General features: G+C 40.4%; 1 protein-coding gene across 1 annotated transcript; it reads right to left on the bottom strand.

Moving 5' to 3' along the window:
• Positions 1-1,124: 1,124 nt before the first annotated feature.
• LOC119725398 lies at positions 1,125-13,663 on the bottom strand. Its single transcript, XM_038196802.1, has 21 exons — positions 13,639-13,663; positions 12,561-12,776; positions 10,715-11,032; positions 10,174-10,434; positions 9,906-10,040; positions 8,865-9,020; positions 8,646-8,741; positions 7,792-7,833; positions 7,291-7,554; positions 6,664-6,957; positions 5,999-6,116; positions 5,704-5,780; positions 4,846-5,378; positions 4,421-4,508; positions 4,044-4,120; positions 3,792-3,828; positions 3,551-3,648; positions 3,220-3,342; positions 2,790-2,941; positions 2,336-2,471; positions 1,125-2,022 (listed from the first exon to the last, which is right to left on the bottom strand). The coding sequence occupies exons 1-21, from the start codon at positions 13,661-13,663 to the stop codon at positions 1,894-1,896; spliced, it is 3,375 nt and encodes a 1,124-aa protein (XP_038052730.1). The 3' UTR covers positions 1,125-1,893.
• Positions 13,664-14,433: the final 770 nt, after the last annotated feature.

Here is a 14,433-nt window from a genome sequence, read left to right as displayed (position 1 = left end):
CACAGAATACGCATTTACACTTGCACGCGCGCGTTACACAAGAGCGACGCGCTTTGCCCGTGTCATATGAAAATCCGACCCTAGTGGAAATCGTACTCCTTTTCCCTATTATTGGTTAATCCCTCGCACGTGACAAGTCACTCCTCTATGCCTAAAATAGGCTATTATCATACTTACGTATGCGCAATACTACCAATTAGTCCATATTTCACGGTACACTTGTTAGTAAAAACGTCATACACTAGCGCCCATTGGATAAAACTTAAGTTGCGTTAGCTTCCGGTCTGTAAAAAAACCAGATCCATTATTTAATTGAATAGGACCCTTGATTGGTGCAAACATGCAAGCGGCCTATGCATCACCCTCGGTACGATAATTATGTGTTTATAAAGTCACATGACAGGAAAATTGACGTGAAATATTGAACGATGTCCTGACGCCCTGAACAATGCCGCATTCGGGTAAAAAAATACCACGTTAGGTTGATGCGTCTACACAACATTGAAGCTTACAGTATAATAAAACAGTTGAAAATTTGACGACTCTTTTTTTTGCACATGTTTAATCGAATCTTAATATCCGATGACATCCGAAATGTGATAAAAACAAAACTGCAAATAAAATATACTCCGATTACATCTGCTGCAACAAAAGAATGTCTGAGTAAACTTAACCTTTAAGTTGAGCCTTCGGTAAATAATAAAACAATATTGATACAGATTAAAAAAATACTACTTTTTACATGCATCTTTGATATTTGAAAGTATTTGGGTTCGTGCTGATAATGTCGTCTAATAACATAAAATTATTCTCTAGACAAACATTCATTCAACGTTGGTGATAAACAAGCTCGATCGACAATATCTCGGAAGTTGCGAGTCAAGAAATTCGTGTTTATGTATGAGTCACGTGATTGTGTTATGTAATTTCTGGAAGGAGTAGTATTTTGAGTACAAAATAATCAGATTTTGGACCCCAGTGACCCCATGATGACCTTTGACCTCAGTTTGGCCATGTGACATGTTGGGGCTCGGCTACTGATACTTTTGACAAAATTTGGTTGAAATCGGTCAAAATATGTATAAGAACAATAGACAATGTCTAACGGAGAGACATGATGAAAATATTTTGTTTAGCTGCTATCCCGCAGCTAAAAAGACACATATTGCCAACACTAACAATCTGCTCATGAATTCCTTAACTCTGAAAATCTCCCAAAAATACGGCGAAATGATAAACAATATACAATACAAAATTAGCACTATTGTAATGTAACAATGGCGAAAGGTTTTACCTCGATTACAGATTATAAACTTAACGCAGTACACTTTTTTCTGAGTAGGCCAATATACAATTAGTAGATATAAATTCAATGTGGTACGTATTCTCCATTCTTATTATACAAAGCAGTACGTCCATGGTATACGTAATGTGTTTCATAATCAAACACATATATTAAACAAACTTTCCCCAAAGTATCTAATAACGCTGTTTATGTAATAGACACGTTACCGTTTTCTCTCGTTAAATTTGGTCGTAATCAGCAACCATTAGATCATTTATAGTTACTTTAAGTCCAACTGTTGCTTTGTTTCCTTACCGCCATTCATTCAATTCTCATTCACAGTTAGTTCCATGATATAATTAAGTATGCATCAATGTTAACTGTATAATTGCAAATTACCATTATCTTAGATATACATGATCAGCGAATAAAGCGTAAGCATACAAATTCAAGCAAATGCAAATCAGAGACAAATATGAAAACAAAATCCGTAAAAAGTACACTAAAGATCATTGGGTATAAAGAGGTTTTTATTCTCTATCAGGTACAATGTCAGCCTCTAAATCTTCAAACTCATTAGTCAAACGGTCAACTCAGATGACCGAGGTTTACTTTCTAGTCAGTTTTGCATCCACCTGTTTCTTCGCTTTCTTGGCGCCCTTCCCTACGATCTCGTAAGACGTGTCATCTTCCTTAGAAGCAGCCAGCAGAGCTTCGAAGATGAATCGGTATTGCGCCTAAAATAGAAACATCGATGAAATAATTTCATGTTATTAATCACAATAGACACGACTAATCGAGAATTGATAGTGTGAAAATGAAGCGCCCTCTATATGGACTATAAACACCACTGGTCTCCTTCTGTCAGATGTGATTTAGTCCAATGTAACAATTCCACCTAGCTTCAAGTAATAGTTACCCGACTTCTCAGATCTATTACTTAGGCTTCTGTTTCGAACAAGAGGAACTTATCAGGTTGATTTACAACTTGATCATCCCATTCGTTTGGATGTGTATCGCATCATTAAAAACAAATGTATCAACACTTACCGGTGTTTGCACCATCTTGTTTCGTTTTTGTCTCATGCGATAGATGAAGCCAAGGACATCAACTTGTCCCTCTTGGCGCATCTGATCAAGCATGGAGTCCAGGGCGATGTAGGTTCCTGTGCGGCCAATACCATTACTATTAGAAAACCAAAGACAATGGCAAGTGTCAAAATGGCAAGTGTCAAGTATAATTCTAGACGTTGGCCTACATGGTGTCACCATGTCGGTCAATTCTCCAAACTGGAAAAATTTCAACTCTAATTAAAAGAAATGCAAAATATTAATTTAAGCGACACCAAGACATAGAAAATATTCCACAGTAACATTTTCCACTATTACTCAGAATTAACGTAAGTCGGATCCTGAAACAAGAGAAAGGAGACACGTCATCAAGCAGTTTAGCTGCTGACTATCGCTTATGGCGCATAATTATTCGTATCATGGCGGTTCCTACCTGCAATGTACGACGGTGCGTCCCTTGTTACGTTCAGCGTTCACTACTTGCATGAAGTTGAGCACAGTGGTCGGTTGCCCTGGTGCTTCCGTGTCTGGCCAGGTCTTGAAATGAAACTGCTTCACCAGCCTGTTACTTTCCGCACTAAACACCTGAATGTGATATAAACATAAGGTATGACGATCAAGCATTTTTCTGTTTTTATTGACCAAGATGAAGCCAAGGCTAAAAAAAAGTTTAAAAGCAAGTCATCTTTAAAGAGAATTTTAGAATCAGTTTCTGAGTACCTTTTACAGCGCCGTCAAAACGACCTTTTCATGAATCATTTCTTCGGCAAAAGAGAGCCTTTGATAACCCCAATCCTCGCAAAGGGATTTCAGGAGTCAGGACACCAATTAGGACAGAAACCAAAAACGTAAATGAGCACTACCTTGTTTATCTGAAACACACGAATGGTGTAGTCCAAGAACACGTCCTCTTTCTCTACAGTGCTGACTGCGATGTCAGAATAAGTTTTGAATCCGGTATCCGGCCAGTAGTGGTGACACTTCACCTTATATGACACATAAAATGGAATGAAAAAAAATGATCCTTTTTACATTATACATTCCACGCACGTTTGAGAAATTACACTAGACAAATTACAAAACTAAATTACACTAGACCAATCAACATTCTCTAAAAAGACATTTAGTCCTCCTTACAAACAAACTGCCTTCTAAGACATTGAGATTATTCGCAAGAAGTATGGCCCACTTTACCTCGCCGTTTTCTACCGGATTGGTCAGCATGATGATCTTATCCACCTTCATCTGCCACACCATACGCCAGAAATCTCCTACCGTCGATTCGGTTGGTCCTTTTAGACAACAGATAATCAATGTCTTAAGCAATTGAATATACTTTTGGCTGCTTATACTGCTATATATTTTTGACCATACAATTACTTTAAAATAAACAAGTTCTAAAGCCTACAGGCAAGCAGATTTCAATTTAAATTACCTTGACTAGCAATGTACTTGTCCTTCTCCAAATAACCCTTTAAAGAAAAATGAACAATTTTGGTTGTAATCATTTTAGTATTCATTTTGTTTTGATGCACCTTAAAGCTCATTCAAATTGGGATTCTTTTAAATTTCAAAGAATGATATTGTTCGTCGGGAGCATTGTGTAAAACAGGAAACTGAGTCAATTTCGTATTTAGGGAACGTGTACAGTAATAATTAATTGCATAAAATGGTACTTGTTACTTACATCAATGTAGCAAGCGTTTATGTAATCAGAATCGGGATCATTCGGCAATGGCTCCAACACGACACGAGAATGGTCATCTATGAACAATCACATCGAGAAAAAAACCGGATTTATTTCGCTGCAATGAGGCTTCAAATTGTAGATAGTTAAATGTGGCCAGTTTTATTTAATTGAGTGGTATACCAACTGTTCGAAAATTGAAGAAACAAAGTGTGTTTTCTATTGAACACGAAAGACATGTGACAAAAAGGAAAGGATTAAAAAAAATCAGATCAGTTCTAGAAGTGTGTAATTTATTCTTACGAATCTTCTCTGTCTGCTTTCTAACCAAAAGAGCTAACAGCATCATATAGCCGTGGAGATGTACCAATACTTACAGACAATGATGTCCGCATCACGATTCTTGGTTTTGTTTTGTGGTTTCAAAGCCACAGTCGCTGGACCTAACTGACCATCTGGAAGGGTCTGAAAGAAGAATAATAAGACACTATATCTAGCATCCAGAAATAAGACATCGTAATATTAATCACAACATTCTTTTTCCAACTTATGGTGTCCCCAGTTCCTGCAAATTCCTACGTGATCGTTTTTTTTCTGACCCGACGATGGAAGAGTGTACGCACGACACGCCGAGAACAATTCTCGCCACTGGTTCGTTGCCGGCCCACACTTCTTCGCAGAAGACACCAATTCCACTGTATACCTACAAACTTACCTACTAATTGTGACTTACGTACTGACAGATACCAAAGTCTGGGCACTTTGTCTTGGTTATTAGCAGCACACTCTGATGTTCACTTACCTTGAAATCCGCAGGAAAGCCATATTGGTCAGCCTGCTCCTTCTTGCGGATGTATTCTAAGAGCTCATCGGCACGAACCGAAAGCTGGCTGAAAAAGTGTTGGAAAAACTGCTGTTGCGCATATTCGTCGGCAGCTGGTTGCGAGACGGATGGTATCGAATGAGGTTTGGGCATCGGTTTGCGTGCGACGGACGGTGCGGAAGACTTCTCTTTACCCTCGTCCACGGATGCGTACTCCGCAGAATCCAGAACCTCATACGTGTCGTCGTTGGCGGCGTGCGGTTTCAGAGGCGGTTTGGGCTTCGGTTTTCGTTCAGTTTGCGGTGCAGACGACTTCTTCATGATGTCAGCGTCTACGTATGTGTACGCGTGAGGTTCGGCTGAGGATAAGGAAACCTCATAATCATCCACATCCTGTGATGGACTTGGGTTCTGTGCAATGGGATGGGCGGAAGATATCGTGACTACACCATCGCCAAGGCTCATGTACGGGGCCGGTTCCGCAGTAGGTTCTGGAACCTGATAGGCCACATCTAAATAGAAAACATCATCCGACAGGTTTCAAAACATGAAATAAATTCAATGTCACACACATCTGTTAGCAAAACTTTCTAAGCCTAAATATTGGCCTTCAGTTAGGGAAAAGATTCCACACAGTATTTCACGCTATGCAAGTTGTTTGTCACATTATTTCTGCTGAGGTCCTTTCGTGCTTAGCTATTTTTGGTTTAGCAGATTTTGAAATTTTGAAAAGGCTTTTAGTCCCTAGTCACGGCCAATAATGGGCTTTGCTTTCAACCAAGTCGGAATTAGATTCAAATCAATTTGAAAATTAATAGCTGTGACAAAAAAACCCACCTGCTTCGAAAGCTTTGTTCTGTTGAAGAGAAGTATCTCCATTGACGCCAGAGGGCTGGTTTTTACGTCGGCTTCTTCTGTAAATTAGTTCAAGGATCAAATCAAAAGTGTTGCCATCTTTATTTCAGAAAAAAATATGGGAATATTACTTGAGTATTATATACAATATCAAATCTTTGAAATGTGTATTATCTTCCTGGGTAAGATACTGCTAACTATCTAATCAATGCCGAAAGAGGAAACCAGATTTTTCGCGAATGATTTCAGTCTTTAAGTAATTATGATTTTGATGTACCTTTTATAGAACACAATGATGACAGTTATAACCGTCAGAATCAGGATTACAGCAGCTGCTACTGAGCCGCCTATCACTGCCGAGGAGTCAGGGGCGGGTTCGACATCCATTTGGGGCGCTATTATTAAGACAGTTTGGAGAAAAGTTAGAAAACTTTATCTTAGATACGATGTCTTTTGGTTTTGATGGTCACGTAATTTAACAAAGATCTTGTTTAAATTACTCCCGACATTTCTTCACCGGAAACACACATATACTAGAGAATTAAAAAGTAAGGTTGTTGTAATGTCGGACATGCTGTAATGTCAAACAGCATGGTTAAATGAATACGTTGATAAACAATCACAGGCAGTTGCCATTGAGCCTTAGTTAACGAAAGAATATATTTCTTCAAGTTGATAGCCTAAGAGGACCTAGGTCTGTCAAGCAAAAGTTACTTTTCATTTCACGAAGTTTCATTTACGATTTTGTAAGATCTGGACAATTCTAAGGTCCGAGGAGAAAGGCAAAGCATGTTTGAGAAATACAGACACCTTCCTCAAATTCAAACGAAAAAGGCTGGAGAATACAACATTTGGCAAGAAAATAGGAATTGCTGTTAACACATATTTTGAGGGTGCGCCCTATAAACGTTACTTGCAAAGATATTTTGATAATGTTTTAACCTTTGAGGGTCGTTTTCACTTGAGCTTGACTGTACGGTCCGGCTCCCGCGTTGGTGTTGGCAGCAACCTGAAAACTGTACTCAGTGAGCGGGGATAAACCCTGGATGGTCACCGATTCCTCTGATGTCACTGACTGAACGACTTCTGTAGATGGTGGGCCTACTCCAGTCAGGATGTACGTGTAGCCTGTGATGATACCACCTCGGCTTCCACAAGGTGGCTTACTCCAGGAAAAACTCAGGCTGGTTGACGTCACTGAGGTGGAATTCACTTCAGTTGGGGACTCAGTTGGCCCTGATATACCAAAATAAAAACTTTTCAAAGGTAACATGCACTGAACCAATGGCTTCCTGTTTGAACTACTCTTGTTGAAAATTTTGTGAAATTAATGAATTTTTTTTATGGCACTGTGAATTTTAAGGTTGATAATCGTTGTTTACGAATATGATACATTACTAATGTCAAAATGTTTAAACCTTCGTACTAACTAGCTTGTTATAACATTATTGACCGAGATATTTTTCGAAAGACGTTTGGTGTACATTTGATGACGAGAACTAATTGCGCAAAAAAAAAAATTGTTCCATGTGATAAAAAATTGCCAGTTTTGATGATATTCTAACTCACTTCTTGTTTGCGAAAAGGTCACCTCAGGTCCCTTGACATCACCAGGATACAACGGCCGAATGTAAACTCTGTTGTTTAGCGGTAACTTTAAACCAGTTATGAAATGGTAAGTTGTTTCTGTTATCGATTCCTGAGATACAATGTTTCCACAGTCATCCCTGGTTGTCACTTCGTAGCCAGAAGAGCAAGGATCTGGTTGCCAGGCAACAAACAGTTGATGAGGTCCGCCTGACGTCACCTCAAGCCCAAGCACGCCATTTTCAGCTGATGAAATGATACAAAAATGACGCGAAAGGTAAAACGCATCATTGGGAACAAGAAGAAAAATAATTCAAATAATTATCTCCTTGCATAAAATGCAAAACCGAAACATTTGAAAATTCTTCAACAGTCTGAGGATTTTGTATTAGTGAGGATGTTCTCTGCAGCATTTAAAAAATAAAAAACACCATAGTGTTATTTTATTCTTGATTACTTTCTTTCTTTTTAAATCTCTCTTACTTGTGCACTGGCAATTACTTCCAAAATTCGGTGCCTCACAACCTGGAGAAAGAAATGAAATCAAACAATAAATGTGAGCAGATTACAATAATGTGATCCAAACACGTTAAACGTGAATTGTTTTTTACATCAGTGGATAAATCACACGTAATTCGGGCGATTCACAATGCAGTGCGCCACCAAGAGTTTGCCACGGAGAGTTAATTTTTCCCCAGTGCATTGTGGGAGATGGTCGACAAATTCCCAGCGCGGGACATTTGAAATTGTTAGATTTTCCTGTCAGTGGTTTCGTAAGCGTATGATTCGAGGATCTGTTTGCCCATTTCTTTTCTTATTATCAATATGGTGTTTTTTGTAAGGCGGCAGAACGCTATGCCCCAATCTATGACATTAGCTCAAGTTGTTTACCGACACTCATTCAAATGGGCCATGTTTTGTCGACCGTAAACTTGAAAAATGGACTCTCCGTGGCAAACATTTGGTGGCGCACTGCATTGTGAATCGCCCAAATTCAAAGATATTGAACACAAAAAATGTAGGTGGGCGCGAACATCTGGGATTTCTTTTTCCACCTGCTTATCGACCGACGTGCTCGAAACTCAATGGTTCTTGAGTCTGGAGTGCTGAATGGTAACACATAGCAACTGATTAAAACTGGTGTGCAAATGAATAGATGATTTCATCGGATGACGTCAGCCCGTTATTTCCAAACTGTGTCCACTGCCAAACCGTGTCCTATCCATACTTGGGGCATGGCCAACTGTGTCAGCACAGTTGGGCTAAACGCTACTTTCCTCTAGTAAGCCCGCCACCTATTGGCATACATTATTTGAACCATTGACAGACACACTCACCATTGCTGCATTCTCCTGTATCTTTACTGCAGGTTCCTCCCGATGCACAGTGACATGTCTGCTTACAGTCAGCACCAAATGTTCCTTCAGCACACTCTGAAGAAAAACATAAAGGGTGTAACCACATTTTTAAAAAGACTTCTCCATACATCATTTTTAATACTTTGATAACAACTGAACCATGTAAACAAATGACTGATACAATCCAAGCTACCGTACCTTGCATGCAGTCAAGTCCCATGTAACCTGCAGCACACGAGCATCCATAAGGATCAGGAAGACAGAACAAATGCCCTCGGCAAGCCTCGTGGTGTGGATCAATGCTATTGGAACACCTCTGATCAGCAGTCTTACCAAAGACATTACGGCCATGGACTGCAAAAAACGACACCAAAACGATTTTTGTTTAGCTATTGTAGCGGTACTGCCTCGGACGACTGCCCCGGCGAGTAGCGGCGAACGGCCTAGCCTCTACGGTCGGGTACGCAGATCCGTTTCGGCGGAGATTTACCGCCAGGCCCGCAGCAGACTACCAAAGGATCACCCTTACACGCACTCTCGCTCACACAACCCAAGCGGACTAACTAGGGGGACTGGGGAAGGATGGGGACCTGACACCAGATATGTGTTTCGGAAGATTATTTATTCGCCTACCCAGGCGCCTCGCCTACGTGATCTTATACTCAATCACTTCCCTTACAAACTCAGAGATTACATAATTATCTGGATTATGATGCGGGAATCATTTATCAATTACACTCACACAAAGTATGAGGCTCCCTCCACTGTGACTATAGGTGATTGGTGATTGGTTAATAGTGGGAGATTAGAACATTGCAACTTTTCCTGAGACCGCGCACGGGTTCCGGCCACAGCAGAAAGCGGGCGAGGCTGAGCGCGTGGCCGCTTATATACACTGACGCTATTGGCTGGTGCCCCCATAAACCTGGGTGAGTGCACGCGCACCCCGCTGGCTACCAGTAAAGAACTAAAGTGCGCCCTCTATAAAATGCATTGCGCTACACTATTATAATATTTCAATTCCGGTAAACCCATATCTTTCCCAAACTGTTTCACAGTTTGGGGCTAACAGATGATCAAAAAAAAAAGAAAGAAAGAGGAGAAACTGAAGGGACCTTATATTTCAAACCCCTCAACAGGCTACCACAATGGTATGCAATTGTTCACTGTTTATGTTACTCAGGGAGTGGTCCCAACTCAACTGAGTTTTAACAAATTAAATGACTGACAACTCTTTACCTTCCTCGCAATTGTCTCCACTGAACCCTGGAGCACAGATACAGGTACCAGACTCGTCATCACATAAACCGCCATTGTAGCATCGACGACAGGTTTCCAGACATGATGGTGGGCCCCAACGTCCGGAAGGACAATCTAGTATTGAAGAAAATGAAAGCCTTTCACACTTTGAATGTTTGTTGATTGACTTGTAAATAAATACTGAACAAACAAGCCCAAAATCGTTCATTCAAGCACAGGTATAATAATGGTAAAATCGCTGGCAAACCTCTAACTATGAGCCTCATGATTCCATGCAGTTGTTCAACTTCTTGATCCACAATGAAGCAGCTGTATACTCCTTCATCCTCCTTAGTGACATTCGGAATCGATACACTCAGAAGGTTATTCCAAGTTTCGATGACATCGCCTCCATTACGCCTCCATCTGTAGTCTTCGCTCGGTGAGCTCAAGGCTTTCTGCATTTCCATTACTACAGAGTCTCCGATACTTGCTGTTTTGGTTCGCACAACAGGACGTATATGAACTCCTGAAATTAAATAAAAGATGTCTGTTAACTAACGTAAGAGTAATATATACCACTTTATTTCTCCCAAATTAGGCAGATCTGGTATCAAATTTCTACAAATTTGACAATTATGGCCAGATTGCCACATTAGTTTAATAGAGCCAATAATGTTAAAAAAAAAGAAGAGCTGCTGATAATGGTATTAGACTAGTTTTTTTTATGCTCTGCTAAAAAAAAGTGACTTTCGATGAACAGGCACTAATAAATACTGACTATTCACAAGACACATTAATAATCTCACCATCTTTGGGGAGTATTATGGTCTGTATTCTAGTGGTCAAGCCATTTCTGGTCGCCTCTGCGTAGAAGACACCTGTCCTATCAAGTCCTCCCTCCTCTGGTAAGCTAAGCAACTTAACTGTACATCCCAAGGATGAATCTACAATCTCGCCTGAGCTTGAAGGAAGGCCAGACGCTCCTCCTGTTGAGACTTGGCGCCCGAATGAGACATTAGATGAGATCTCCTCTGGACCTCTGTACACTGCAATGACGGAATCGCTGTCGCCAGTTGGACCAAGTAGAGAGGGGTTGACAACCAAAGTCAAATCCACACCGTCAACTGTAAAAGAAAAGATTAGAACTCGTCCTCTTAGCTTCATAATGAATAGTTCCTATAATATCTTGGATGACTTTATTTAGAGTGTTAAATGATAACATCTCCGATCTCTCCAACCCTGGATGTGATAATTAAGTCTCTTATCCAAAATCATGGGCTCTACATACAAGCCAACAGGGGGTGTGGGGATGGGGGGGGGGGGCCACACCCCTGCCCATTAAAAAAGGCAACCGGAGAAAAGCACATTCCTATCAGTTAATTACCATGATTACCAGGTTGAACGAAAGTGCTTTATTTCACGAGTGGCTTTTTATTTTAACGTTCCGTAAAGAGCACAAAGCGCCACCTGGTATGTAACATTGACCCTGAGTTCCGCTTTGAGCAGCACCCACATAGGAAGATGCTGTCCACCCCCCCCCCACAAATGTATACATAATTGTATATGGTGTAAATCGAGGAGTTCTTATTGTTCCTCATCATTGATCTGTTGTTCATGCCAACTTTTTTTTGCAACAGCTGGCATTGGTTTGAACACGTTTTCTAATCGAGGACGTCCTCGATTTGACTTCTGTCCTCAATTACACAATGATGCTTCGCATGTGTGTCCTCGATTTACACCATAAAAATAAGTGTCCGGTGAAGAAACTGTGTCTACCTTTCAGCATGGATGAAATTACCCCTTACCACAGTACATTCAGCGACCCCCCCCCCAGGCGCGGTTCTAGAACCAATATTTGGGGAGGGGGGCTAGCAGGGTGGATCCAGAATTTTTTTCAGGGAGGCGTGCTGAAATGTAGACCGGTTATTTCTTCAGACACTTAGGCCTCCGAAAATCAGTGGGGAGGGGGGGGGGGGGGGCCTCATGCCTTATTTTCAATGGGGAGCGCCAATAAAACCCTGAAATCATTCACACTATATTAACTACAAATGCACCCTTGTCACGACTATTTCTTTAGGGGGAGACCGTTCGCATGTACATCACAATCCTTCTTTTTGCTAATGCAAATTTTTTTTTACAGAATTTATTTTTGGGGGGCTAGACAAAACTTTGGGGGGGGGGGGGGGCTAAAGCCCCCGCCTAGCCCCCCCCCCCGTAAAACCGCGCCTGGAACCCCCCCCCCCTACTCGCCCCCTGGATGATAAACCTGGCTTTGCCCCTGGTACTCTGGCAACATGCATTTCCCCAATGCCACACTAGAATGTTCCAACCAGACACGTAACATGCAAGTGCAGATCTTTGTCGGGCACTCATTGTGATTGGTCAAAAAGAAACTTTGGATAAAGTTTACAATTTTTGTTGCACGTTGATAGTGCTCTCACGCTGAAACTAGAGAAGCTCGAAACTAGTCTTAATCTTAGACCTTTGGAAAAACGGAAGCTAGTTTAATGATTTCCTATTTTCCACCAAGTTTGAATGGAACATGCCACTTTCACGACATGCAACATCTTGGTCAATCAAACAAAACCAACCATTGCCTAATGAGAAAATTCGTTTTGTCTCAGCAGGTTTTCCTCATTCAAATGAACTTACCTTCTTTCTTGAAATCACACGTAGCTACTGTCACTTCGCATAGTCCGAGTCTCGCCATTCCGGGGATATCGACGCTAACATACCGGGCAAGTACGGGCGGATCGCAGGTCAACTCCACAAAGTCGGATGAAGCTTGGACTTGTCGACCACACACTACATTCTCGGTATAATTATCGCTTAGCCCAGCACGTACAACAGCATCCTGGAAATCGGAACCTATATGATTACAATGATTATGTTATCTGAAGTTATAATTTAGCACTTTTAAAAGTGTTCACAGAAAAAAAATTCTTTATAGATATTTCAATATGAATATAGCCTTCGGAAACAACTTAAAATAACTGAGCACCAGTAAATGCAGTGATAGGTAGTGAGCAATTGGAATCAAATCAGCATTGAAGTAATCCAAATGTTGTGCCACTCACAACTTTAAACGGTCCCAACTTCGAAAGTACACGATTAACTTTTCATCAAAAGCATATTGTCTTCAGCACCGGCAAGCATATTTGCATTGCAGACGATTTTGATGATCACATGTATTGAAACAGATCTTTTAATTGGTCTGATTCTGAAGTTCTTCAGATGTATTTCAAAGCATAGAAGTTAACATCATCTTACCCTGTGCATAGCTCCAAACTCTGATTTGTCCCAGACACTGACTTGACTCGAGATCCACCATCCACCAGGCATTCGTGTCTGACACTTGAAATTGGAAACAAAAAGAAACCGTTTCTTAACCAAATATATATGTGCCACCTTTTTCAGGTTAAACATAAAGGTTTCCAACCATTGTCCATAAACTCTATTGTACCTCGGTTTGAGTCGAAAGGCATCCATGCACTAAAACAATCTAACACTAGAAAAAAATCACAAACCTCAGTTTGAAACTCTTTTTTCCTGGCACTATCATAAAACACTGGCAATCGACTTGGCAAAGCTGCATGCAGCCTAAACTTGAGTACATGTGATTATTGTTCATTTGTTGGCAGAAATAGATTCTTTTCCTTTAATATCCTATCAGAAATGACATTTTTTTTCAAGGCAGTTTGATCCTCAAGAACAAAAAATGAGGGCTTACTTGTGAGGCTGCAATAAGGTTCCATTGGAAGACTGTCCAATGCTCTACCAGCAACGAAACTTCCGTTTGTGGAGCTTTGACTACTGGGTTTATCGGTTAAGTTCAGGGCTGCAACAAAACAAAACATACAAGCAGAGAAACGTATGACATTAATAACATTATGAAATATTTAATATAAAGTCTTATTTTATGAGTGTCGCCAAACATTTTGACCAGAAAAAAAGGACCAACAAGGTTCATCGCGGAAAATTTTGGTTCATCGGAGACATTGGTTGTTTTGGTGAGGTCCCACCATTTGTATTTAACTACTGGATGAATATCAAATCACAAAAAAAAAAAATATTCACAAAGATTGTGAATGGATGTTGACATAAGAACACGACAGAGATAATGTTATATTGACAAATGGAAACTAAACACATTATAATTAAGCCAAACTTTACCTTCTGGGTGGAGATCACATGGCCATACCATCACTTCAGCCAGTGAAAGATACTTTTGACTAGAAGTATCGATATCGACGCTAACATATCGAGCGAGTCTGTAGGGATCACAGGTGAATTCAATCCAATCATTGATTAAGGCTTGATACAGGGTAACGTTAGAACCACACGTCGGGTTATCAAGATGTGCATCACTCAGGCCAGCACGGACAAAAGCACCTTGCAAACGTAATCTAACGTCGTCTGAAATTAAAGAAAAGAAATTAAAGTACAGAATTTAATTTTACCTGAGTAAATGTTTTAATTGGATAGGACTGTTTAGTTTACGGACACCCATTTTTAGAGTAATGTT

This window comes from Patiria miniata, unplaced genomic scaffold (assembly GCF_015706575.1).
Source record: "Patiria miniata isolate m_02_andy unplaced genomic scaffold, ASM1570657v1 HiC_scaffold_19, whole genome shotgun sequence".
NCBI lineage: Eukaryota > Metazoa > Echinodermata > Asteroidea > Valvatida > Asterinidae > Patiria > Patiria miniata.
This window is presented reverse-complemented; position numbering and strand designations above follow the sequence as displayed.